General features: G+C 41.6%; 1 protein-coding gene across 3 annotated transcripts in view; it reads right to left on the reverse strand.

The window, feature by feature from the left end:
* Positions 1 to 2,130: 2,130 nt before the first annotated feature.
* Positions 2,131 to 26,450, reverse strand: part of ADCY8 (adenylate cyclase 8) — a 146,252-nt gene continuing 121,932 nt past the window's right edge. For 2 of the 3 annotated variants that reach the window (XM_026703673.2, XM_026703671.2), the window contains 7 exons: positions 25,759 to 25,931; positions 22,031 to 22,112; positions 14,026 to 14,184; positions 8,159 to 8,305; positions 4,230 to 4,322; positions 2,994 to 3,108; positions 2,131 to 2,710 (listed from right to left, as the gene is read on the reverse strand). In XM_026703673.2, the coding sequence (XP_026559458.1) occupies positions 2,223 to 2,710; positions 2,994 to 3,108; positions 4,230 to 4,322; positions 8,159 to 8,305; positions 14,026 to 14,184; positions 22,031 to 22,112; positions 25,759 to 25,931 (1,257 nt within the window). In that variant the 3' untranslated portion in view covers positions 2,131 to 2,222. The remainder of the gene's footprint in view (positions 2,711 to 2,993; positions 3,109 to 4,229; positions 4,323 to 8,158; positions 8,306 to 14,025; positions 14,185 to 22,030; positions 22,113 to 25,758; positions 25,932 to 26,450) is intronic. The other variant, XM_026703672.2, reaches the window with a different exon arrangement.

The raw sequence follows: 26,450 nt of genomic DNA on the forward strand, positions 1-26,450 counted from the left end.
TTTTTACATTGCATGTTGCAGATGACTCCTGTTTTTTCTTCTGGGGTTGTTTAGGATGTTCTGAAGGACTTTAATGTTTCTATTTCTAAGCATCCACTCACCAGCAATCAACACCCAGATGAGCAGATTTACTCCAAGATACTCATATTGTTCTATGCAAAGTAGGATCCTTAATTTCGAGACTACCTTACAAGCCAACACATTGTTTGTTTGTATCTCAATAAGTTGCCCAGAGTTACTTACTCTATAGGTAAGATGAGTGGCCAATAAATTTTTAAAAAGGTAAAAGTCTCCCTGTTCAGTCATATCTGACTCTAAGGGATGGTACTCATCTGTTTCTTGGCTGCACAGTTTGTCTGAAGACACTTATGTGGTCATGTGACCAGCACGACAATATACCGAGGCACATAGAACTCTCTTACCTTCCCATTGAAGTGGTACCTATTTATCTACTTGCATTTGCATGCTTTCGAACTGCCAGGTGGGCAGGACCCTGAGGCAAGTAATGGGAGCTCAACCCACTGTGTGGTGCTTGGGTCTCAAACCTGGTCTGTCACCTTTCCATCTGACAAGCTCAGCATCCTTTTTTTGATACATTTTACAAATAAATAAACAAACAAGACCTATGCAATATCTTCACACACATTCAGGATTCACACACTGCATAGAGTTCCTTACTGCACAAAGAAATAGCATGAATAGGTGCCGTACAGTTAGTTCTCAACTTATGATCAGTCACTTAGTGGCTGTTCAAATGTATGCTGGATCTACCTGGGGGCTCCTTATGACCTATATTCAGAGTTATGATAGTCACCCCTCCACCCCCGTGGCCCAAATTTGGGTGCTCACCAACAGGGCTGCATTTACAGCCATTTGCAGCAACCTGCTGGCATACGACTATGTTTTAGGATGGTTTTGCCCAAACCTGACATTTATTTCCTTTTTTTAAAGCCAAACCATGCCCCATAGCGAACCATTCATTCACTTAATGGTCCTTAACCGAATGTGGCATTAAGGACTGTGGTGGCTGTTTCACAATCACCATGTTTGCTTCACATTGGCTCAGCATTTCATCCTTCCGAGGTCAGTAAAATGAGGACCCAGATTGTTGGGGGTGATAAGCTAACTTTGTAAACTGCTTAGAGAGGGCTGTAAAGCACTGGGGAGCAGTATATAAGTCCAAGCACTATTGCTATTAATGTTAATATATTTAATTTAATAGCTGTAACAGTAAATAGTATAATGGGCCAGAACGAGAGGTGGTATTCAGCAGGTTCTGCCCAGTTCTGGAGAACCGGTAGTGGAATTTTTGAGTAGTTCAGAGAACCGGCAAATACCGCCTCTGAGATTTTACAGGATCCTTCCCCTGCCACGCCCATCAAGCCACACCCACAGAACCGGTAGTAAAAAAAATTTGAATCCCACCACTGGCCAGAACACACAGTTGGGATTGATTGATTGGAGAGTGCAGGCTCCTGCAGGAGGCTATCCACTTTATGATTGGTTGCTGGGGTAAAAGGGCGTTTCCCCTTTTCCCCGCCTGTTTTCTTCTTCTGGGTACTGTTCTGTGATTTACCTGACAATTTACCTCACGATCTAGTGAGGTGCCTGACTATCTTGTTTGCTATGACTCCATTTGGACACTGGCTGTTCAATTCCTCGACCCTTAATGACCACTGCAAACATGGCTGTAAAATCAGGCGGTCATGTTTTATGACTGTCACAATTTATGACCTTTATGGGCAGGCTCCATTACAGTTGTACATCAAGGACAACTGTAATGTTGAAACTTCAGAGGCCAGAAAAACATCTGTTTTTTTTCTACCCATCTTGGTAAATAGTTAAAAAAAAAGACTTTAGATCTTTTCAAATCAAAGCTTAGTCCATTCACTGTCTGCCTAATCCCTACCACATCTTTTTTTTTTTTTTTAAGCATGGAAATGTGTGGGTGGGAATCGAATCTCAGATGCCCCAACTCCAAGCTCAGAACCCGGATTTCCGAATTGGAGAGGGACCTTCGAAGCATCGCTTAAAGCAACCTCAGATGCGCAGCCTCTGGAAAACAGCGGGGCTGTGGATGTCACGGACCCATAGAAAGGAAAAGGGGAAAAAAAAAACCTGGTTCTAAAAAAAAATTAAAACATATTTATTTATATATTTATTTCATATATAAAAGAAATTAAAAAAGAAAAGGAAAAAGAAATCACAAGGAAGATGCAGGCTTATGGCAAATCCGTCTTGTCTGCGGCTTCTGCCTGGGCAGCTGATTCGGATCCGCCCGGAGTTAGTAAAGTCCGCCGATTGTAATGACCCTTAATGATGCCCGAATTATTGTTCTCGTTTAAAATTTGCTTCTGCTTTTGCCTGTTCAGAGATTGCACGAGCCCCAGCACGACAGCAGCTAAGGAGTATTGTCCCGTTAGTTTTCTCGGTTGCATGGTCAAAGGGTTGGGCTGGACTCTTCCCAGGAGGAAGTACGTTTTGATTTTGCCTTCTTGCTCACTGATTCCTTTGACATAAATCTCTCCCCGATAGTCAAAGGCGAACCCCCGGTCCTTCAAGATCAAATAGGTATCCTCAGGCACTTGTATTCGGCCACTAATTCCGGTACTGTCCATTCGACTAGCTAAATTAACAGTTTTGCCCCAGATATCATACTGTGGTTTCTTAGCACCAATGACCCCAGCTACAACCGAGCCGTGGCTGATACCTAAGAAGAGAAAAAAAAGGTACAGAGTGATTTATGGTACAGAGCCATCCTATAAAATCTGAGGTCTCCAGTGAGTGTAATTATATAACTTGTGAAGATGTGCTTGCTCATGTCAAGGAGGAAGTAACTTTAGGCTTTCAAAGGGATGCATCTGTATGTCTTGGAGACATTTATACCTATGGCAAGCAGCATAAATAAATAAAGGCTTTCTTTTCAGCTGGTGGGAACCCTGCTCATCTGGGACACTGTGGAGGTCACTTAAAAATGTTCTGCAGATACCTACCGATGCGGAGCTCAAAGTTGTTAAAAGAATGCTTGTTAATCTCTTGAATGCTTTCATTCAGTGCAATGGAGAAATCTGCCAGGGCGCATAAATGGCCCCACTTATCTTCACACTGCTGAGGAATGAAAGACAGAATTAATGCATCATGCGTGTTGATCAGCTGCTCCGTCAAAATGGAGGCAAATTCTGAAACAGTTCAGAGAATTGAGCTTAAAGGTTGCAGAATATTAGCCAGGGGAGAAGCTTTTCTCTTTTTGGAATGCCACAATACCACAACACCACAACAAAGAGAGCTTTCTTTGAAACTTAGGAAGATTCTAGTCCTATTCAGTGTCAGCGTTCCAACTAACAAACTCCAAACCAGAAGCTGACATTCAGTTCATCTATCTAATTTGTCCTTGGATGCCATTTTAGAATAGAATCAACGAATAGAATAGAATAGAATAGAATAGAATAGAATAATGGGATGGGGTGGGATGGGATGGGATGAGATGGGATAGAATAGAATATAGAATAGAACAGAATAGAACAGAACAGAACAGAACAGAACAGAATATCAGCCAAGTGTGATAGACATACAAGGAGTTTGTCTCTGGTGCATAAGCTCTCAGTGTACATGCAAAACAACAAAGTAATAATAATCATACTATCCAAGTAATAATAATCATAAAGATACCAACAAGAGAAGGTAATGGAAGAGATGTGAAGGATAAAAGTAATAGAGCCATACTACATGTGTAAATATACTTAAGACACAAGCCAGTTCTGTGGGAATCAGGTGTTTGGAGAATTATTGAAGCAAACAACCCCTCTGTGCAATTCACAACTCTACTTTATTAGGATCTCAAAATGGCAAAGGGTAGAGATGGGACCAGAACAAAATATGCAGCTCTGCCCAACATCTGCTTGCAAATCTTTCTTCTTCTGTGCCTAAGTCAATGATGAAGAAGTAATGAAAAGAATGAAAAAAAAAAATCCAGCTATAGAAAAGTATCTGAAATCCATAGTTGAAAATCTATGTAGCTCAGGTTTCAACAGTTGAGTTCTTGGTGTGCTCCAACCTTGGTGTTTCCTGTATGTTATCAGGCTAGGTGACCTGATTTGTGTGAGGAGTATGGAATTTATGGGTTTTTAAAATATATAATTCTTTGTCCTGTTAGTCTTGGTTGGGCTGTGGCTTCCGTTTTCTCTTGAAACAAGACAAATGTGTGTTAGAAAATCAGATTAGCTCCTTACCTGTTTTTCAGGGGACAGCCCTGATACTGCCATATATGTGCTTCCAATGGTTTTAATTTTCTCAATATCCTGAAATCGTTCTTCACCTAATAACTGAAAACATCGATTTCAAAGTCATGGTTATGAGATACGTTCTTGCTAAATGGTTTCATTTTACATCCTTCACCCTGTGATTTATTGCTTTTGAGTAATGGACAATATAGGTAGTCCTCGACTTATAATCACATCTGAGCTTAAAATTTCTGCTGGTAAGTGAGGCGGTTGTTAAACGAGTTTTGCCCCATGTTATGATCTGTTAAATGAATTACTACAGTTGTTAAGTTAGTAACACGTTTGTTAAATGAATCTGGCTTCCCCATTGACTTTGCTTGTCAGAAGGCTGCAAAAGGGGATTACATGACCTTGGGATAATGCAGCTGTCATAAATATTAATCAGTTGCCAAGCTTCTAAATTTTGATCACATGGGGATGCTGCAATGGTTGTAAGTGTGAAAAACGGTCATAAGTCACTTTTTTCAGTTCAGTTATAATTTTATCTCCTTCAGAAATATTGAATTGCTAACTAGGGCATAAAAAACCGTTGCTAGATCAATACTTGAATGCAGCTCATCAGTCTGGAATCCGCATTGTATATCGGACATTAATACAATTGAGTGAGTCCAGAAGTATTTCGTGAGAAGAGTACTACACTCCTCTGCTCATGACAGAATGCCCTACACCACCAGGCTTGAAATTTGGGGCTTGGACAATCTTGAACTACGCTGCCTATGGTTGGACTTAAGCATAGTACACAAAATTATCTGCTACTATGTCCTACCAGTCAATGACTGCTTCAGCTTCAACCGCAACAATACACAAGCACACAACAGATACAAACTCAATGTAAACCACTCCAAACTTGATTGCAGAAAGTACAACTTCAGCAACAGAGTGGTCAATGCCTGAAATGCACTACCTGACTCTGTTGTTACATCCTCTAACCCCCACTCCTTTAACCTCAAACGATCCACTATGGACCTCACCCCATTCCTAAGAGGTCTGTAAGGGGCGTGCATAAGTGCACCATCGTGCCTACCTTCCTATTGTCCCCATTTATTTGTACCTATTTCCTGTATTCTTATTCATGTTTATACTTATACCCATTATCTTGTAAAGCAATTGACAAATCAAATAAATAAATAAAATAAAATAACTAAACTTCAAAGAGTCATGAAACGAACTGTTGTAAATCAAGGACTATCTGTACTGTATTGACCCAAAAGAAAGATGATCAATGATCCTGAAGGATGCCATTCCTCTTCATGAAAGGAAGAGGAGTTAAAAATAATTATTAACAAATTGTTGCATAGTACTTACTATCCCCACTGGGTTTTGCAAGCAATAGTGAAAAATTATCTCTCTCTCTTTTCAATGAAAGTGTAACAGTCAGTTTGATGTAGACTGGAAGCTCAAGATTTTGTCTTCTAGCTCTACCATCCTACAGTGACCAGAATCATAGATCATGGATCATAACCTTCAATGAAAAAAAACCCTCAACTTACAGTTGCCCAATTCAGGCTGACCGTGAGAAAAATAAAAACAATAAATGTGTGCACATATGTGCATTCTTGAGTTTAATCATCTTTCCACGCAGACATTACAATGAAGGTTTCATGAAATGTTGGAATATGAGTGTTGCTCATCGTTACAATGAGTGCTTGTGGCTACTCTGTTTTGTTGCTTATGGGTTTAGTTTAATTATTCTGTTGGTTGGGTTTATTGCCTGGTTTTAATTGCGCTGCTGTTTTTAATGCTTTTATCTTTCAGCAGCCCATGTAGGTTGCAAGAGAAATAAATATGCAACCCAGAGGGCTTTTCTATAATCCTGCAGAACATCTAAATGTGGTGGCTTCATTAAATTATGATGCCACCGGACCTTTGAGATAGGTATAGAATGTTATTTGGTGTTTGGTATAGAATGAGAGAACTATCATCTCTTTCCTGGCCTTGAGAGAATTGTGTATATTAATTTGTCTTTTATTTTTCAATCCAGGCAGTGTTTCTCATCCTGGAGAACCTGGAAGATGTGAGGACTTCAAATCTCAGAATACCTCAGCTAGCTATGCTGACTGGGTTGCCCAGACTGACATGGAATTATTAGCAAAAAACAGATCTATAAGATGGTTGGCTAAGAATAAAAACATCTTCCAACCTGAAAAATACCTTTCAATGGGTATGCCACAATTACAGAGAAGAGCCTATACCAGAGCCAGATTTGAGTTACTGGATTCCATGTCCAGACATGGGCGCTTCCACCAGGCACCATACCGCGAGAGAACCTGCTTATGTGGTTCATCTGCCATTGAAGGTATTTCCCACATCTTGTTCAACTGCCAAATATATACCCCCATTAGGCTTAAATATTTATCATTTCTACTGAAAAGAACAGCCCATTGGGAATCAAACCACAGATTGTTATATTTCTTCTGGGCCTCTAATGTTCACATAGTTCATAGGACTGCTAAGTTTATAATCAAGGCAGCGGTCCTAAGAACCCAATATATTGAACAAATTGGTGTATCCTGCAAGGGTGATCTATTATCCTGACCCCCTGGTTTTCCACATATGTTTTTATTACTGTAGTCTTATATATCTAACTTATATGTATTTTGTCTTGTTATATATTTATGTTATGTTAGTGATAAGGTCTTATGACTATTCAATTAAATAAACAATACGATGCCATGCTGATTGGGGAATTCTGGGAGTTGAAGTCCACACACTTTTGAATTCCTAAGTTGAAAAACACTGATCTAGGCATTTTCCTATGTAGAAATTGAAGTTGGATGGTGATTGGCAGACAATGAGGAAAATCAAAGCAGAAATCTATCTGTAAGGCTCTTTAGAATAATTCCAACAAATACAGATGGCGTTTATAACCACAACTATGCCCAGAATGTATGTTGCTAAGTGAGAAATTTGTCGTGAGTTTTGCCCCATTTTACGATTTTTCTTGCCACCTTTGTTAAGTGAATTACTGCAGTTGTTAAATTAGTAGCATGGTGGTTCAGGGAATCTGGATTTCCCATTGACTTTGCTTGTCAGAAGGACAGAAGATTGCATGACCCTGGGACACGGGCAACCGTCATAAATATGAAGCATCTCACGTGGCCATGGGCATGCTGCAACAGTCATAAGTGTGAAAAATGGTCATCCGCTCCCTTTTTTCAGTGCCTTTGTAACACGGTCACTAAATGGATTGTTGTAAGTGGAGGCCTAACTCTACTTGCACATCCCTCTTTCTTCCAATTCTCAATACATTCCTTCTGGCATTCTTTTTTTAGCCTCCCTAACCCATATCCCTGTTCTTAATTAGATTGTCCTAGCTGCTTTTAGGGACACGGTGGCTCATTGGCTAAGACACTGAGCTTGTCGATCAGAAAGGTCGGCAGTTTGGCGGTTCGAATCCCTAGCGCCGCATAACGGAGTGAGCTCCGTTACTTGTCCCAGCTTCTTCTAACCTAACAGTTGGAAAGCATGTAAAAATGCAAGTAGAAAAATAGGGACCACTTTGGAGGGAAGGTAACAGCATTCTGTGCACCTTTGGCATTTAATCATGCCGGCCACATGACCCACGGAGATGTCTTCGGACAGTGCTGGCTCTTTGGCTTTGTAACAGAGATGAGCACCTCCCCCTAGAGCCAGAAAGAACTAGCTTAGATGTGCAAGGGGAACCTTTACCTTTACCTTTACCTTAGCTGCTTTTCAGCATCTATTCAAGCTGGACTCACCTCCATCCTGAACGCAATCCAGAATTAAAAAGGGATTAACTGCTAGCTAAAATGGCACAGACGCAAAGGTTAATGTAATCAATTGGCTGACAAAATTCCAGGCCTGTTGGCATGGCCAGCTGTTCCTTAAACCTCACTCCAAAAAGGTTGCAAAATTACCTCGTCAAAGTCAGCGATGATTTCGTTCAGCAGTCGTAGGCATTCCACGCCCTGGTTGTTCATTTCAGTCTGGGAATAGAAGTCGGCAAAACCAGGGATAGAAGCAAACATGACGCCAACAGCATCGTAGGACTGAGAGTAGAGATCCTAAAAATGAGGAGAAGGGCAGAAGAGAAAAAGGATGCCATTTAAGGGACATTTTACAGAGGAGAACAAGGGAATGCTTTTTTGTGCTGTTAATGTGTGCTTATTTTGAGTGGCGTGGTGGCCTAAGGTGAAGACGCTCACCTCTCCCACTCAGAAGGTTGAGAGTTCAGTCCTAGGCAATGGCAGATGTTTTTCTATCAGAGTGCATAGAGAAAATATCTGCTGCAAACTCCGTGTAAGTGTCAGGAAGGGCATCTGGCCAGTAAATGCTCAGCTCCATTCAGTCACCCAGACTCAATACAGAATTAAGGGATTACAGGGTTGTAAAACAATGTGCTTATTTGTTTGTTTTATGTAGCTGCCCGTCTCATTTGATCAGGTTGGTATAAGGTCTCCTGCCTTAAGCAGAGGGCTGGACTAGAAGACCTCTGAGGCCCCTTCCTACCCTATGATTCTCTCTTCTGAGTCCACCAAGATGACACTTACTGGTATAGGAAGATGAAACCCAGACAAACAACAGAACTGTCCATCAAAGAATATACCAAAAAGTCAAAATGTATTCAGAGGCTATATATATATATATATAAATCACATCTTCGTTACAACAATCAATAAACAGCCAACTAATGGTGCTTTCTCAATCTCCCAACCTAAGTTTCAATGGGAACATTTAAGTTATGAAAAATGTTTGTTTGTTTGTTTATTTAGTCAAACATGTACAAGATAACAAGTATAAGTATGAACATAAACAAGAACAAAGGAAGTAAATACAGATTAATGGGGACAGTAAGACAGGAATGGTAGGCACTCTGTTGCTCTTATGCACACCCCCTTTCAGGACCTCTTAGGAGTTCCAGATTGTCCAGGCCCAAAATTTTGAGCCTGGAGGCATAGGGAATTCTATTGTGAGTGGAGGAATGGGGTACTTTTCTCAAGAAATACCTCTGAACCCAGCTCAATCGTGTTAATGTTCGATATACAGTGCAGGTTCCAGGCAGACAAGCTGTATTCGAGAACTGGGCTGGCAAAGGTTTTGTATACCCTAGTTAACAATTCAATGTTGCATTATAGTTAAGAATGGGCACCATCCAGATCTCCAGGAGAAGGTTGTTCTTTGGGGCAGACTCGGGAACCAAGAAAGTTAGGGTCCCACCTCTGTTTCAGAAGAGAGTCCATTCATTTAATTTTTCATCAATCTAACCTTCAGCAAACCCTGCTGGTGGCCTGAGGTTCAATCTTGCAACACATGGGTTAAACATCAAACAAGAGTTAGGAATCTGTTTGGAGGTTAACCATCTAACACTGATAACATTACCTAATTGGATAATGAAACATCTACAAGAAAGCCACCAAACTCAGAAAGGACCAAGGAGCCCACGGTTGAACCCCGAGCTACAAAAATTCTCTTCTGTTGGTAGGACAGTTTGTTTCTTGCATACACATTTCTTGATCATGATCTCTGTGGGAACTTGTTGTTAGCTTCCCAGGGCAAATGCATCTATATTTAGAGTCTATTGCTGGTAAGCTCATGCTTGGTGTTCTAATCCTTATATAAACAAATTAGCATCAAGAGGAACATGGATGAGGGTACTTGGCTAAATTATTCCACATCACCACTGGTAAATAACCCCAAAGAACAGAAGATCACAAACACCAAAGAGTGTGTACCGTGGCTATTGAATGTTGTATGGGCCTGCATTGTTAGAATAGAATAGAATGGAATGGAATGGAATAGAATGGAGTTGAGTCGAGTTGAGTAGAATAACAGAGTTGGAAGAGACCTTGGAGGTCTTCTAGTCCAACCCACTGCTTAGGCATGAAACCCTATACCATTTCAGACAAATGGTTGTCCAATCTTTTCTCAAAAACTTCCAGGGTTGGAGCATCCACAACTTCTGGAGACAAGTTGTTCCACTGATCAATTGTTCCAACTGTCAGGAAATTTCTCCTTAGTTCTAGGTTGCTTCTCTCTTTGATGAGTTGATTAGATTACTTCTTGTCCTGCCCTCGGGTGCTTTGGAGAATAGCTTGCCTCCCTCTTCTTCGTGGCACCCCTTTAGATATTGGAACACTTCTATCATGTCACCTCTAATCCTTTCCATTAAACTAGACATACCCAATTCCTGCAAACTGTTCTTCATATGTTTTATCCTCAAGCCCCCTAATCATTGTTGCTCTTCTCTGCACACTTTCTAAAGTCTCAACATTTTTTTTTTGTATTGTGGTGACCAAAACTGGATGCAGTATTCCAAGTATCGGTAAAGCGGTACTAGTCCTTCAGGTGATTTTGATTCTATCTCTCTGTTAATGCCACCTAGGATTGCGTTGGCTTTTTTGGCTGCCGCCACACACTGTCGGCTCATGTTTCAGTCGGCAAATGTAGGTCAGAAACTTCAGTCATCAGATATAAGAGCTTTGTAAGATTACACAAAGAGATTTAAGGTTCATCTGGTCTGAAGGCATAGCCCATTTCCCCCCACCTTGTGGCAGTGGTGGGATTCAATTTTTTTTTTACTACCGGTTCTGTGGGCATGGCTTGGGGGCGTGGCAGGGGAAGAATAATGTAAAATCTCCAGTCAGAGGTGGTATTTGCCGGTTCTCTGAACTACTCAAAACTTCCGCTATTGGTTCTCCAGAACCGGTCAGAACCTGCTGAATATCACCTCTGCTTGTTGGGCAGCATAACCCAGGAGTCCCCAAACCTGGAGCCACGGCCAGCTCGAAACCAGGCCACAAGAGAGATGGGTAAGTGTCAGGGGTGGGATGCAAATGTTTTTTTTACTGCTGGTTCTGTGGGTGTAGCTAGATGGGCATGTGACTGGGTGGGCATGGTTTCTGTTTGTGTGTGTGCAGCATTCCCACCCCCCGCTCTGGTTTTTTTTTGCCTCCTGGGCCTCAGGAAAGCCTCCTGGAGGATGTTTTTGCTCCCAGAAGGCTGCTCTGAGGCCCAAGAAGGCAAAACATGGAGTGGGAGGAGCACGCAGCACCTCCCCGTGCTCCATTTTTGGGCCTTCTGGGCCTCAGGGAAGCCTCTTGGCGTGGCGGTTTTGCTCCCAGAAGGTTTCCCTGAGGCCCAGGGGAAAAAAAATGGAGCATGGGGGGAGGCCACATAGCACCCCCACTCTGCACTGTGTTTTTTTCGCCTCCTGCGCCTCAGGAAAGCCTCCTGGGTGAAGCAGTAAGACATTGAGGGGGATTGCAGCACAGCTGATCATCAGAACAGCTGATCGTCGGGAGGAAAAAAAAGAAATACAGGTTCAGCCGAACCGGTAACTGTTTTTTTTTTTTTTACCACCAGTTTGCCCGAACCAGGCTGAACTGGTAGAATCCCACCACTGGATAAGTGTGTGCACCTGAAGATCCACTCACGCAAATGGAGAAGACTTACACACAAAGCTCAAATGGAGCTGTGTGGTTGCACCTGCCACTCACCCTCCCCTCTCCTCCCCTGGACTGGGTTACCAAACTGGAAAGGTTGGGGACTGTTGACCTAGCCCACATCTGCATAATGGTTGGAGAAAGAAACTAAGAAGCGAAACCCTCTTTCCCCAATTCTTAGACTGTAAAAGAAGACAGCAGGAGATTTTTTACTTTCAAACTTCCAAGATTGTGTTAATGGAACCTTAACAGTAAAGTAGAATGAGCTCATGCGGTCTTGGTTCCTGTCTGGACTACTTGAGAAGTCTGACAAAAATCTAATTTTTGTTCCCCAAAAAGGCAGAGTCCAAGAATTAACACCCTATAAACACCTGACTCCCTTACATAACTGTGGATCGAACAGGAGCTGCCCCACACATCTGGAGAGGATGGGAAAGGTTGAAATGCAACCCGTTTGCAGTCGCTTGTTTTCTTGATATGGAAGATTTTGTGCGGTGAGCTTTAAGCCAATCTGTGCAGAAAGGAAAGCATTCATTTCCCTATTCACTTCCCGGGGGTGGGGGGTGGGAGGGAGGTTAGCATATTACGTAAATAAGTGTTTACTGTATTGAACCTTGAATGATCCAGGCAGCTGATGCAGAAACTCTCTGCAGGTATGATTATTCAGTGTAACAGCAGGAGGGAGGGGAAGCCTGGGTGGTTTGGGGGTAGGAGGGTTTGGGGAGAGAGTTCAAAGGCAGTAATTACAGAATTATTCTTGCAAATAGCAAGTATGCTTTCAGTGCTAAGAACAGATGGAGCAGGGGACGTCCTTTGTACAGCTCCTTCAGAGGGCAGGGAAGAGTTAATATCGCAGGCTTGGAAGGAACCTTGATAGCTTCTAATTTATTTCATTTGTTTGTTTATTTATAAAATTAATCTGCCACTCACCTCATATCCAATAATTTTGGGCAGCTTAATGTCAACTCTGAAAATATTTCTGTGCCTGTTTTAGAATTGCCATGAGCAGGGAAGAGGGGAGAGAAATCTGAAGGAGCAGTGAGGCAGTTTAAAACCAAAAGTGCATTTCATTCTTATCTTGCAAAGATTGTAACCAAGCTACTGGAATTTCTGCGGTGAAAATCCCTAATTGGAGAACGTGATTGATGACTCTCAGCTATGAATGTGTTTCATTGGAGAATATGAATTATGATACACCCAGGCATAAAAAACATAATCCAATCCTTTGTCCAGGGCAGGGCTCTGGATATCATCGTGGACAAACTGTGGCCCAGCCTTTTGATGGTTCTTAGTAGTCCTCCTATGTCTATAAACTGTAGGTGCTTCTAATACAAATAAAGAAAAGTAGTATTGCTTGGAATTACCAAGGAGGAGACCATACCCTTGCCAACACTGGAAAGGCAAGTACCATATATAAATGGAGCAAGCCCCAGTCTCACTAGATTGATGTTATTACTTAGTTGTGTAATGAAATGTCTGCAAGCAAACAACCAAGCTCAGAGAAAACCAAGGGTTCTACTGTCCAAACTTTGTCCGAAAACTTTCAAGAATGGAGCCTCCACAACTACAGATAACAGATAATCAGAGTTGGAAGGTACCTTATAGGTCATCTAGTCCAACCCCCCACCCAAGCGGGAGACCCTACACCATTTCTGACAAATGGCAGTCCAAACTCTTATTGAAGGTCTCAACTGATGGTGGTCCCACAACTTCCGGGGACAAGCTGTTCCATTGTTTGATTGTTCTCACTGTCAGAAAGTTTCTCCTTATTTCCAGGTTAAATTTCTCCTTGTTCAGTTTCCATCCATTATTCTTTGTCTGGCCTTCAGGTGCTTTAGAAAATAGCTTGACCCCTTCCTCCTCTCTGTGGCAGCCCCTCAAATATTGGAAGACTGCTATCATGTCTCCCCTGGTCCTTCTCTTTACTAGACTAGCCATGCCCGGTTCCTGTAACTGTTCTTCATATGTTTTACTCTCCAGACCCCTAACCATCTTGGTTGCCCTTCTCTGTACAGGAGGTGGGCTATTCCAATACTTACCAAGGGATTCCTTTAAAAAAATGTATGTGTTTTAGGGTACAATGACAGAATGTTGACAGCCTGATACAGATTCTCTTTTCCTCCCCTGCCATCAAGATAGGAAAGTTTTGAGTTTCTTCTTCAACCTTTCCTGTCTTTCTGGGCTAGGTTGATGCTTTGGCAAAGGGTACCACATACCTTCCTCAAGGCTCTATCCATTTTTCTTGATAGCTTTCCAACCTTTATTAAAATCATAAAGCAAACTCTAAAGTGAAGCTTAACTTTTTTTGCCATGACCACTACTAGAACCCAATTCTTACGTACTTCATTATCTCGGTCCTTTTCCAGGAAGTGACGGGCCACATGGCTTGGCAGGATATTGCGTAGCATATTTTCGTTGTGTTCTCTTAACTCCTTCATCTCGTTGATTTCTTCTTTGGCCTGGCCACGCCACAGAAAGTCAAGCCTTGCTGTGTATTCAAGCTGCAAAGACAAGAAAGCCTCTTAGCTTCTTTTTAATTAAACATGTGGTCCACCCTTAAGAATATGCACCTAAGAGAAGTGTGGGTAGATGTCAAAGCAATTCTAGAGTGACCCAGTAAAGAAGCACCAACTTCCGTATTTGGGCTTAGAAACAGTCTGGCAGTTAATGAAATTTGGTTCAGAGATGGTCATACAAGACTGTTGGGGGTGGCTTGTAGACTATCTTCAAGGACAAACACATTATCTTCAAGGACAAACACAGATCTAGTACATTGCAGGGGTAAGAGAAGATCAGGCAGAGTTGGGTGGTGGAGTGAAGTGCATCATCAGATTAGAGTTGTTACATTACCACAAATGCTCCAAGCCCAACTCCTCTTGAATTTTGTTAATTTCTACCTGATGCCATTTCAGTATTGAACTTTTGACTAGATCCTTGTTTATACGGTTGAGCAATTAACCCTGCTGAACTACAACTTAATGTATGGTCCTGATGCTTTGTGCTTGACATTAATCAAGTCAACTAAACATTTGGGCTCCTCAGAATCTTGGGGCATAGGAAAAGATATTTTAATTCATTCCTCTAAAACAGGGGCCTTCGAACCTGACAGCTTTAAAACTTGTGGACTTCAACTCCCAGAATTCCTCCTCTAGTCATGTTAGCTCAGGAATTCTGCCAGTTGAAGTCCACAAGTCTTAAACTTGCCATGTTTGAAGAACCTTGCTCTAAAAATTAGCCATTTTCATGTGTGTATATTTTTGTAAAGTAAAAGTCAATTGAGAATCTATGGAGATTCTCAGTCATCCAAGTCATGGTTGTCCCAAAGGTTCCTTTTCAAGGGGCAACTGGACTCTCTGTTGTTGTTGGGTTTTTTTTTTTTGGAAGACATTTCATTTCTCATCCAAGAAGCTTCTTCAGTTCTGACTGAATGGTGGGGTATAAATCCTTCCACTCCCCACCATCCAGTCAGAGCTGAAGAAGCTTCTTGGATGAGAAGTGAAACGCCTTCAGAAAAAAAACCAGAAAGACAAGTGGACTGTTGTTAAAAAAAAAGCCCTTGGAAAAGTCAATTGAGACAATTTTTCTTTTCTTTTAAAATGTTCCCTGGGGATAAGCTAGAGAGGAAAGGGTTAAAACTCCACTCAGTCTCTGAAAAGATCCTGATGTGGATCAACTCGGCTGCATAGGTACTTTGAAGTAAATAAAATTAGAGAGTGAGTTGTACAATATATAATTCATATAATGTGTAGTCTGTCCTTAAGAATAGCCATCTAAGTCAAAGTTTTAAAAGACATCAAATCAATTCCAGTGTGAAAAATTATAAATGTCATTGCACCAATGATGTGTCCTTTGAATCTCTGGATGTGTAATTTTGCAAGGATAAACCCCGTGGGCATCATTACACTTTTACTGCACTCCATGTTAAGCTAACCTTTTGTGCTGGAGTCACATCTTAGTTATTGGCTGGACAAAATTAGCTGAAGATAAACAAGGGCTAACAGAATAACAGAGTTGGAAGAGATCTTGAAGGGCCTTCTAATCCAATCCCCTGCTCAAAAAAGGCACCTTCTACCATTTCAGACAAATGGCTGTCCCATCTTTCCATAAAAAAAAAAAAAACTCCAGTGACGGAGCACCCTCAATTTCTGGAGGCAAGTTGTTCCACTGATTAATTGTTCTCACTATCAGGGAATTTCTCCTTAGTTCTAGGTTGCTTCTCTCCTTGATTAGTTTCCACCCATTGCTTCTTGTCCTGTGTTCAGGTGCTTTGGAGAATAGCTTGACTCCCTCTTCTTTGTGGCAGCACCAGAGATGTTGGAAGACTGATATCATGTCACCCCTAGTCCTTCTTTTCACATACCCAATTCCTGCAACTGTTCTTCGTATGTTTTGTCCTCCAGCCCCCTATTCATCTTTGTTGCTCTTCTCTGCACACTTTCTACAGTCTCGACATCTTTTTTATTCCGTTGTGGCCAAAACTGGATGCAGTATTCCAAGGGTGTTCTCACCAAGTGGTATTAACATGTCACATATTATTGGGTGAAGTGGGTAATGTTTATTATATACCACCAAATGTGAAGACATTTGAGTCCTAAAGTTAACTGGAATTTCTGGGTAGTGTATATTATCACATCCATAGAAATAGTGATAGGACTTTGTCCTTCTAATATTGGATACCATCTCGTTTTCATATGTTATATTTCTGACCTTTAAGCAGAGATAAATTACAACTACAGAGTCACAATAGTGCATAAGTCTAGTGCATTATGTTTTAACCATGCCAACTTCCCCAAGCATGCTGACCTGGGAATTCTGGGAGTTGAAGTCCATGCATCTAAAAGTTGCCAAGGGTGAGAAGCATGGGTCTAGTGATTAAAGTGTTGGGCTAGGAACAGAGAAATGTAAGTTGTAGTCTTGTCTTGGGCATAAAGCCAGCTAAGTGACCTTGGGCCAGTTAACCTCTCTCAGCCCTAAGAAGGAGGCAATGGCAAACCACTTGCAAAATCTTGCCAAGAAAACTGAAGGAACCTATCCAGACAGTTGCTAGGACTCAACACCGAATTGAAGGTTTTCTCCACCAATATACACAACATACACACAGACACACACATGGCAGGGAGACTTCATACCACATGAAAACTGAGTGGAAAAAGCTTGCCAGACATTTCTTGTCTAGTTCATAACTGGAATAAGTGGGGAGAAAAAAAACCAGTACCTTATTTATGAGGTTCTCAGAATAATAATTTACTCTCCCTTGGCAATTTTTTTAAATTGTCTAACAAATGGAAAGAAAACCATCTCTCTTTAAAGAGCCAAGAAAATTTTAGCAGACGCTATTTCAGATCATTATCGGCTGTTTAAACAAAGTTTAAACAAAATGAAATCTCTTTCAGATTGAGGTTAACTTCCGGTGACTTTCATAGACACATTCTTCTTGTTTTGTCTTCGGCAACACAAAAGTGATTTTTCCATTATCCTTTTCTGATTTTCCCCCTCCTTTTGTTACTTTATGTAGTTTACAGTCCAAATACTGACCGCATCAAAACCTTCTTATGCTATTGAGATCCATTAAGGTCTAATAGATGCTGCCAGCTAGCTAAACTTCCTTATCTTGTTTGTTTGGAAAAAAAATATTGTAGGTTTATGAGTTCCTTTTTGCTTTAGTGTAACTTGATTATGTTCCTGGACACCAGAGCACAACAAAATAATTTTAGAAGCATATCACATTTAAGTTCAAAAGCCACTGCTTCTATTTCGCGACTGTTCAAAGAGTATCTGATTTACCATAAGGCTAATGGAGCCTAATGCAGTCCTTATTATTTTTTTAAATATAAATTGAGAACTATGGAAGAAGAGACCTCTAGAAGAAATTACATTATGGGGGGTAAAAAAATGCCAATCTCAGGATTTTCTAAAGACAAATTAAATCAACATTTCTCATTAAGGATGAACCTGAAAACGAAGCAGGAACAAAAATACCAGACTGTATAAATTACAGGGGGAAGATTGCAGCTTGAGTGGGAAGTCAGACAGTTTGTTATTAACCCCCATTGTGAATTATGGGTAGGACTTTTTCTCTCCCCAAAGGACCGAGAATGCTTTGAAAGCGCAGAGACCAACATTCAGTAGCTAAAAGCTCTGATAAATCTCTGCATGAATAATAGTCTCTTTTGCACCTGATGTTCCTCTCATGAGAAATCCATTTCTCCCGGTTCTTTTTTCACAATAGGGAGAAAAGATATGATTAAATATCTCGTTTTTACAATGACTCTCTCAGGTCAAGTAACAACGTAGCCTGATGTTTTTCAACCATGGCAACTTTAAGAGATCTTTAAGATCTTTAACTTTAAGATAGGGGACACGATGGCTCAGTGTCTAAGACTCTGAGCTTGTCAATCAGAAAGGTCGGCAGTATGGCGGTTCGAATCCCTAGCGCCGCATAATGGAGTGAGCTCCCATTACTTGTCCCAGCTTCTGCCGACCTAGCAGTTTGAAAGCATGTAAAAATGCAAGTAGAAAAATAGGGACCACCTTTGGTGGGAATGTAACAGCGTTCTGTGCATCCTCGGCATTTAGTCATGCCGACCATATGACCACGGAGACATCTTTGGACAGTGCTGGCTCTTCAGCTTTGTAACTGAGATGAGCACCGCCTCCTAGAGCTGGAAACGACTAGCACGTATGTGCGAGGGGGACCTTTACCTTTACCTAACTTTAAGAGGGGTGGATTTCAACGCCCAGGATTCCCCAGCAACCCTCTTAACTTTGTCAAGCTTGAGTAACACTAACACAGACCATCCTCTAATTTTTCTGGCAGTGATATGGAAATCATTTGCCATTCTTCTCTCCATACTGGGAGGTTTTCCAATTTCCTCATCTAGTCCAGAGTCTGAGGATTTCATGATGGCCTCACATCCAAAACCAGGTCAGATCCCAGCTGTGACTTAACCGTGTGGGGTGAACCAAGTCATAATATAGCACTGTCAACCAGGTTTTGTTTGGTTCTTGCAGGATATGTGAACAGAGAAACTAGGTGTTCTCAGCCTAGGCTGAGATTGTAGGTTATTGGCCATTCGATTCCTGCCAAGATTTTATACGCGGTGATGCAGTTGTTAGAATGCAGTATTGCAGGCTGACTCCTCTCACTGTCAGCAGTTTGATCCTGACCAAGGTTCACTCAGCCTTCCATCCTTCTGAGGCCAGTAATATGAGGATCCAGATTATTTGGGGCAATATGCTAACGTTCAGGGGTTCGAAGGGTTGGCGGAGCCCCTAGCTAAGATTCTGTGCAGTTTCGGAAAACCCAAAATCTCACACCTGGCTGGCCTCACCCACCCCTCTCTTCCCCTCCCAGGAGTCCCCATGTGGCCCGTTTTGGATGCAGGTAAATGCAGGGTGTGCATGGAGGCTCAGGGAGGGTGAAAAACAGGCCTCCCAGAAGTATGGGAAGGCCGGAAATGGGCCTGTTTCCAGCTTCCAGAGAGCCTCTGTAGCCTGAGGAGGCTGTTTTCACCATCCCAGAGACTCGAGGAAAGCCTCCGGAGCCCAGGGAGGTCAAAATGCCCCCACTGTGGTTGACAGGAGGCTGACTAGGCCACACCCACTATGGCCACACCCACCCAGCAACTGGGCAGAGAACTGCTTGCTAAAAATTTGGAAGCCCACCCCTGCTGACATTGTAAGCCAATCAGAGAGGGCTATAGAGCATTATGGGGTGGTATTTAAGTCTAAGTGCTATTCCTTCTCCCTATATTCAAAAGACCAGCAGGGTGGATTGGGAGGAAGGTGCTAAAATATGTGTCACAGTGTCAACTTTACCCTTTGAATATTTACCTGTGACGTCACTGCTTAAGAAGAAAGGGTAGAGCTTGCATTATGACTTCACAAGCTATAATTTGTCCTGCGGGCATCACTGCAGACTATACTGGTTATCTACACAATTAGTCCTCAACTTATGGCCACAATTGAGCCCAACATTTCCACTGCTAAGCAAGACAATTAAGTGAGTTTTCTGCCATTTTATGACCTTTAACGCCACTGTCATTAAGTGAATCACTGCAGTTGTTAAGTTAGCAACGTGGTTTTTAAGTGAATCTGGCTTCCCCATTGACTTTGATTGTCAGAAGAGCACAAAAGGGGATCACGTGACCCCAGGACACTGCAACTGCTGTAAATGCATGCAAGTTGTCAAGCGACTAAATTTTGATAACGTGATCGTGGAGATCCTGCGATGATTGTGAGGAAAAACCGCCATAAGGCACTTTTTCCCCAGCGTTGTTATAACTCTGGAAAGTCATTAACATGAAAGTCAGTAAATTGAGGGCTACCTATATATCCCCCTTCTAAATAGGGTGAATTTAATCCCTCCTATATTCTTTACCTAATATTTTCTAAATTAAAAAAGGCCCAAGAGTGGGTCATAAAAAAAAAAAAAAAAAAAAAAACGGCTCCCAAAATTTATTTCTGGAAAGTCTGCACTTCTCTAATTTTCTAAGAGTTTCTGTTGTGGTTCACTGGCAGCCTGTGCAGATGTCAGCAGAATCAGACAGTGGGGAAGAACAGGAGTCTCGGGAGGGTCCTGGACTTGGATGAGGGTCCTGGGTCCGATGCAGGGATGGAGCCAGGACCATCTGGGAGCTGTGTGCTGACTCCAGAGCCTCCAATCTGGCAGCAGTGAGGCAGAGGAACAAGGGGAGCCTGTTCCCAGTAAGCGTGTGCACAGAGCTGCTAGAAGGCAAGAGCAGCTAAGGCAAGAACAGGTAGAGAACGGGAGTAAGGCTTGGAGGTGTTTGCCCCTCCCCCAAGGTATAAAGGAAGTGCAAAGGTAGAGAAACCTTTGCAGGAAGCAAAGTCGTTCACTCTGTTCGCATTAAACCTTGAAGCTCTGTGTGGATTTTGTACTTCAGTTGGTTTTTTTCACAGTTAATTTGGCACTTTGGCAGCAATTCAAAGGAGATAAGAGTTGGGTGCTTATCTCGAGGGACTATTTGGGGCTCATTATGGGCTGAGAATGCACATAATTCCCAGCGCTGAAATAAAAGAAGAGTTGTTTGGATTAAGCATGTGCTTAATTAGGGTCTCAGGAAACCTTGGTCAGAATGGTTTCAAAGAAAATCTGTAGTATAAAATGGACAGATTCGAAATCAATCTATCCGAAGTATCTGTGGGGAATCAGTGCAATGCAAATCAAAAAGGGGCAGAGCTTTTAACTGCATTATTGTGGCTGCCATCTTGACTTCTTTGACATATACCCTATAGACACCCCGATCACATATGTAATAAGATATAAGAAAAAACATATATAAGAAAAAACAATTACTACCCACCTGCCTTCAATCGAGGACCTGTATAATGCACGAGTCAAAAAGAGGGCTATGAAAATATTTACAGACCCCTCACATCCTGGACATAAACTGTTTCAACTCCTTCCCTCAAAACGACGCTATAGAGCACTGCACACCAGAACAACTAGACACAAGGACAGTTTTTCCCAAATGCCATCACTCTGCTAATTCCCTCCACACTGTCTAACTATTTACAAAGTCTGCATTAGTATTACTATTAATCTTCTCATTGCTCCTTATCACCCATCCCGTCCCATTTGTGACTGTAGGACTGTAACTTTATCACTTGTATCCTTACGATTTATATTGACTCTTTCTTAGTATGATTTGATTGTTGATTGTACTCTATGACTATCATTAAGTGTTGCACGTTATGATTCTTGATTCTTAAAGAATGTACCTTTTCTTTATGTATACTGAGAGTATTTACACCAAGACAAATTCCTTGTGTGTCCAATCACACTTGGCCAATAAAGAATTCTATTCTATTCTATTCTATTCTATTCTATTCTATTCTATTCTATTCTATTCTATTCTATTCTATTCTATTCTACTCTACTCTACTCTACTCTACTCTACTCTACTCTATTCTAATTACTGTCCTGAATTTTTATTTTATTTTACCTTTTTTCTACAGATCCCTAACAGGAAATATGCCATTCTCATAGCATCTGTGTGTCCTGCCTTGGATTTTGAATTAATTTTGGATTTCCAACTAGAGCAAATTGAATAGAGACAGATAAGATATTCTGAAATGGTTTTCTATTTGTAATATTTTCACAGCAATATAAAAAATGAAGCTGCACAGACCTTGGCTGTGTGTTCATTTTAATTGGCCCTTTCTTTAAGGTTAATCAGATCTTCAATTATTGAAGGTCATAAAATACTCTAGCCTGATATTTAATTATTGGCTCCAAAGGGGAGCCGTGATTGGCAGGTTCTAGCAGAGCAAGGGGAGATCTGCTGGGAGAAGGTGCAAATGGAAAAGAAACATTTGCCTTACCTGTTGGCCGTGATAAAACACAGCTAACAGAAACATGGCCATAAGGAGCAAGGAAGCTTCTTTCGTCCCTAGGAAATCTGTGCTGTTAAGAGAAAAAAGAAGAAAAGGAGGAGGAAATTAAAAAAAAAAAAACAGAAAAGAAGAGCAAAGCTTAAACTAAAACATGTTTTATATTGTTTTGTTTTTAATTCATCAGGAATGAAAGTTGGCTGGGGGGCTTTGGGCCAATCACTAGGAGACTATGAATTCTAGTCTTACCTTAGGCATGCCAGCTGGCCGGGGGACTTTGGGCCAACCACCTTCAAAAGACTGTGAGTTCTAGATCTGCCTTAGCCATGAAAGACAGCTGGGTGACTTTGGGCCAATCATCAGGAGACTGTGAGTTCTAGTCTCGCCTTAGGCAAGAAAGAGACTGGATGACTTTAGCTAGTCATTCTTTCTTTCCGCCTAACCCACCCTACCGGGATGCTGTTATGGGGAAAGTAGAAGGAAGAAGGAATATTAGGTATACTTGAGTTATTTATAAAGTAATAAAGGTGAAATAAAAACCTAGTAAATAAATAAACATCCAGGGTCCACAAGCGAAAAGCCAAAGAATGTTTTAGCTGCGATCGCACCAAGGGATGCCAATGTTCTAAAGCAGATTGGAAGTGAAAAATAGCTCAGAAGAAGGCAAAATCCAAGTCACTTCCATGCCATTCCCAAGAAAACCGCATGCAACGTGCATACAATTATTTGGTGCATAAAATTACCACGGCTGCTTGATTTGAGTTGTGCTTCATTCTGTGACCTTTTTGGCACAACATGCAAAAGAAGATGGAGGAAGGCTAGCAAACTTTGCAAATCGCATAATCCAGTCTGCACTGGGGCTGCTGGCTTTATCTTCACACAAGCCTGATTTGGGTTACTGCTTAATTAAACAACTTGGACATCATCCGAATGAATTTCCTTTCCTTTATTGTCAACCCCAAAATAATCTCATCTTCCTCAACTCTGGCAAGTTTTAAGATGTGTGCATTTCAGCACATAGAATTTCCCAGCCAGCATGCTGGCTGGGAAATTCTGGGAGTTGAACTCCACACATCTAAAAGTTGCCAAGTCTGAAAGATACTGTCCTAGAACAAGGGTCTTCAAACTTGGCAAGTTTAAGACTTTGTAGACTTCAACTCCCAGTATTCCTGAGCTAACATGATTGGGGGAGTAATTCTGGGAGTTGAAGTCCACAAAGTCTTAAATCTGTCAAGTTTGAAGAACCCTGTCCTAGAGCATCTCCCTAAAAATAAGGCCTTTCTCTCTCATTTTTTAAGATTGTGGTACTTTTTGCTCTCCTGTGATTAAAAAAAAAGCTTCCCTAGCATGCACTAGTATTTTCCTAATACCAGCCAGTTTTATTTCCAAGCTTTTCTGACATACCTGCTATCCCTAATATCTCTGGGATATTCAAGACCTTGGAAGATGTGCCATCACGTATTAAATATCCCACACTTTCTTGTTCATATTCTACCTAAAATTATTAGGTGAGAGTCAGGAGGAAAACTCCAGAGGCCTTGCTAGGATCTTGTCATGTATGAATGCAGAGAATAGGGTATAGGGTGCATATGGAGAAATGGATATGGAGAATATTCACCAGGAAGGGATGCATTGATTCCCTTTCAGACTCTGTCATTTATTATCAGAATAACAGAACAACAGAGTTGAAAGATCTTCTAGTCCAACCCCTTGCTCAATCAGGAGAACTCATACCATTTTTTTTACTACAGGTTCTGTGGGCATGGCTTGGTGTGGTGAGGCTTGTGGGCGTGGCTTGGTGGGCGTGGCAGAGGAAGGATACTGTATAAACTCTCCATTCCCTCCCTACGCCACTAACCTGCTTTTCAGCTCCATTCTCCTGTGCAGGGAAACAAAAGAAGACCCAGCCAATTAGCTGGGACTCGTGACAGAGATTAGATGGGGGCTGTGCCTGTCAGAGGTGGTATTTTCTGTTCTCCAACTACTCCAAATTTCCGCTGCTGGTTCTCCAGAACTGGTCAGAACCTGCTGAATTCCACGTCTGAGATAATCTCTCCTTAATTCTAGGTTGGTTCTGTCCTTGATAAGTTTCCATGTATCCAACCCACAAGATTCTAGGATACAACTATGTCTCGCTTCAAAATATTCTACCTGGAATTAAGTCAGATGCTTTTTTTAAAAAAAAAATTGTTGCATTACTTCTATGAGAACTCCCCACCCAAGCTGTGTCCCTGTCCCGGTTTTCCACCTGATGCAAAAAAAAAAAAACCCTCTCTCCATTTCCATGTTCCTGACAGTTAATGAAAAGCACCTGAGAATAAAAAGATTGACACATCAAACCAGCCATGTTATTGCTTTCCTCTTTGGGAAGCCATTAGAAGGTTTTCTCCCTTTCATTTCTACCCGTTTTTTTCCAGCTGATGAGATATTTCTAGCATCGCTGCAGAATTATCCTGTCTAGAGATGAGATGATTCAGGTAAGGCTCTCTGCTAGTCGAGGCTATTTTTGTTCCATTGTTCTGAAGAAATAAGAAGGGGGCTGCGGAATAATTGCACACTGATATTCAGCAGCATCTTAGCATATTTTGGGAGTGAGTAGATCATGTAGAAACCTACATGTAGAAACCTAGCATGCCAGACACTATCCCTCCCTGGAAAGTTACTGTAATAGATGAAGCTGGAAGGGATTTTGCTCCAGGAGACTGTCATGAAAATGACTGACAGGCTGGGGGATTTGGAAAATTGTGCTCTGTTTTTGATAGTTACATTTTACTTTGAGGAATTTTTTTTTATAAGGCATATGATGCAGAGCAGAGGAACATCTATTTAGGGTTGTTATTTACTTATTAAATGTATATGCTACCCATCCCGCTATCGGCGTGGCTAAATTTTTGTTAAAGAGGTCCAATTAAAAACAGTTATGCCCTTAAGCTGCAGTTTGGTTTAGTGGTTAAAGGTGCTGGATTAGAACCAGGAGACTGTGAAGTCTAGTCCCTCCATAGGCATGAAAGGTAGCTGGATGAATTTGGGACAATCATCAGGTGATTGTGAGTTCTAGTTCCAACTTTCTCACTTGATAAAACGTGTCCATAAAAGAAACCTAAAAAAAGATGGATTGATGATATCAGCAAGTATTGCAGGGCCAATTGACAAAAGAAAGCCCAGGACTGTATTGGTTGGGAACATGTGGAAGAGGCCTTCATCCTCCAGTGGATAGACAATGGCTAAAATGATGATGATGATGATGATGATGATGATGATGATGATGATGAAAAAGAATTAGAAGAAGGAGGAGAAGGAGAAGGAGAAAGAGGAGTAGAAAGAGAAGGAGGAGAAGGAGAAAGAGAAGGAAGAAAAGGAGAAAGAGAAAGAAGAGAAGGAGAAAGAAGGAGGAGGAGGAGAAAAAGGAGGAGGAGGAGGAGAAGGAGGAGGAGGAAGAGGAGGAGGAGGAGGGTTCCATCTTTGACATGAGAGTCAGATGGATGATTTGGGCCAATCATCAGGTGATTGTGAGTTTTAATCCTGCCTTAGGCATGACAGCCACTGGATGACTTTGGGTCGCCCTCTCTCTTGGCCCAACCTGCTTCAAGGGGTTGTTGTTGTGTGGAAAACAGGAGGAGGAAGCAGTATTAGATATGTTTACCTCCTTGAGTTATTTATAAAAACAATAAAGGCAAGATACAAATCTAATGAATAAACAAATGTAAATGAAGACTTACTCTCCATTATGATTGATGTCATCATACTGGAGAAACAGGGAAGCGTAAATGGTCTCAGTCAGGAAGCAGTAGATTGCAATCATGATGAGGAGCACGGCCAACTTAAGGACCGAATTGAGACGGAGAAACACGGCACAGGTCACCATAGCCAGGATACCAGTAAAGACGAAATACTTTATAAAAAAAAATTGGGAGAAACATCAGCCTTTACCTCAGTGACCTAAACTAATATATTCAAAGTCTCACACAGAATCACAAGTCCTTCAAGATGGCTATTATATCTCTCCTAAGCCTTCTCTTTGTTAGCAATAGCATTTAGATGTTATATACTGCTCCACAGTGCTTTTACAGCCCTTTATAAGCAGTATACAGAGTCAGCCTTTTGCCCCCAACAATCTGGGCCTCATTTTACCCATCATGGAAGGATGGAAACCTGAGTCAACCTTGAGCCTGGTGATTCGAACTACCAAGCTGCTGGCAATCGGCAATCCACAGAATTAGCCTGCAATATTGCATTCTAACCACTGCACCACCATGGCTAAGCATACCTAGTTCCCTTAGCCGTTCGTCATGTGATCTAACCTCCAGACCCTTTATCAACTTCATTGCTCTAGTCTACATTCTTGCTAGGGCCTCATAATCTCTTTTTTAAAATAGAGAGTTTTAATCAACATCATTAGACTATAAATGAG

This window comes from Pseudonaja textilis, chromosome 3, assembly GCF_049901715.1.
Source record: "Pseudonaja textilis isolate UNSWEBS1 chromosome 3, rPseTex1.2, whole genome shotgun sequence".
NCBI lineage: Eukaryota > Metazoa > Chordata > Lepidosauria > Squamata > Elapidae > Pseudonaja > Pseudonaja textilis.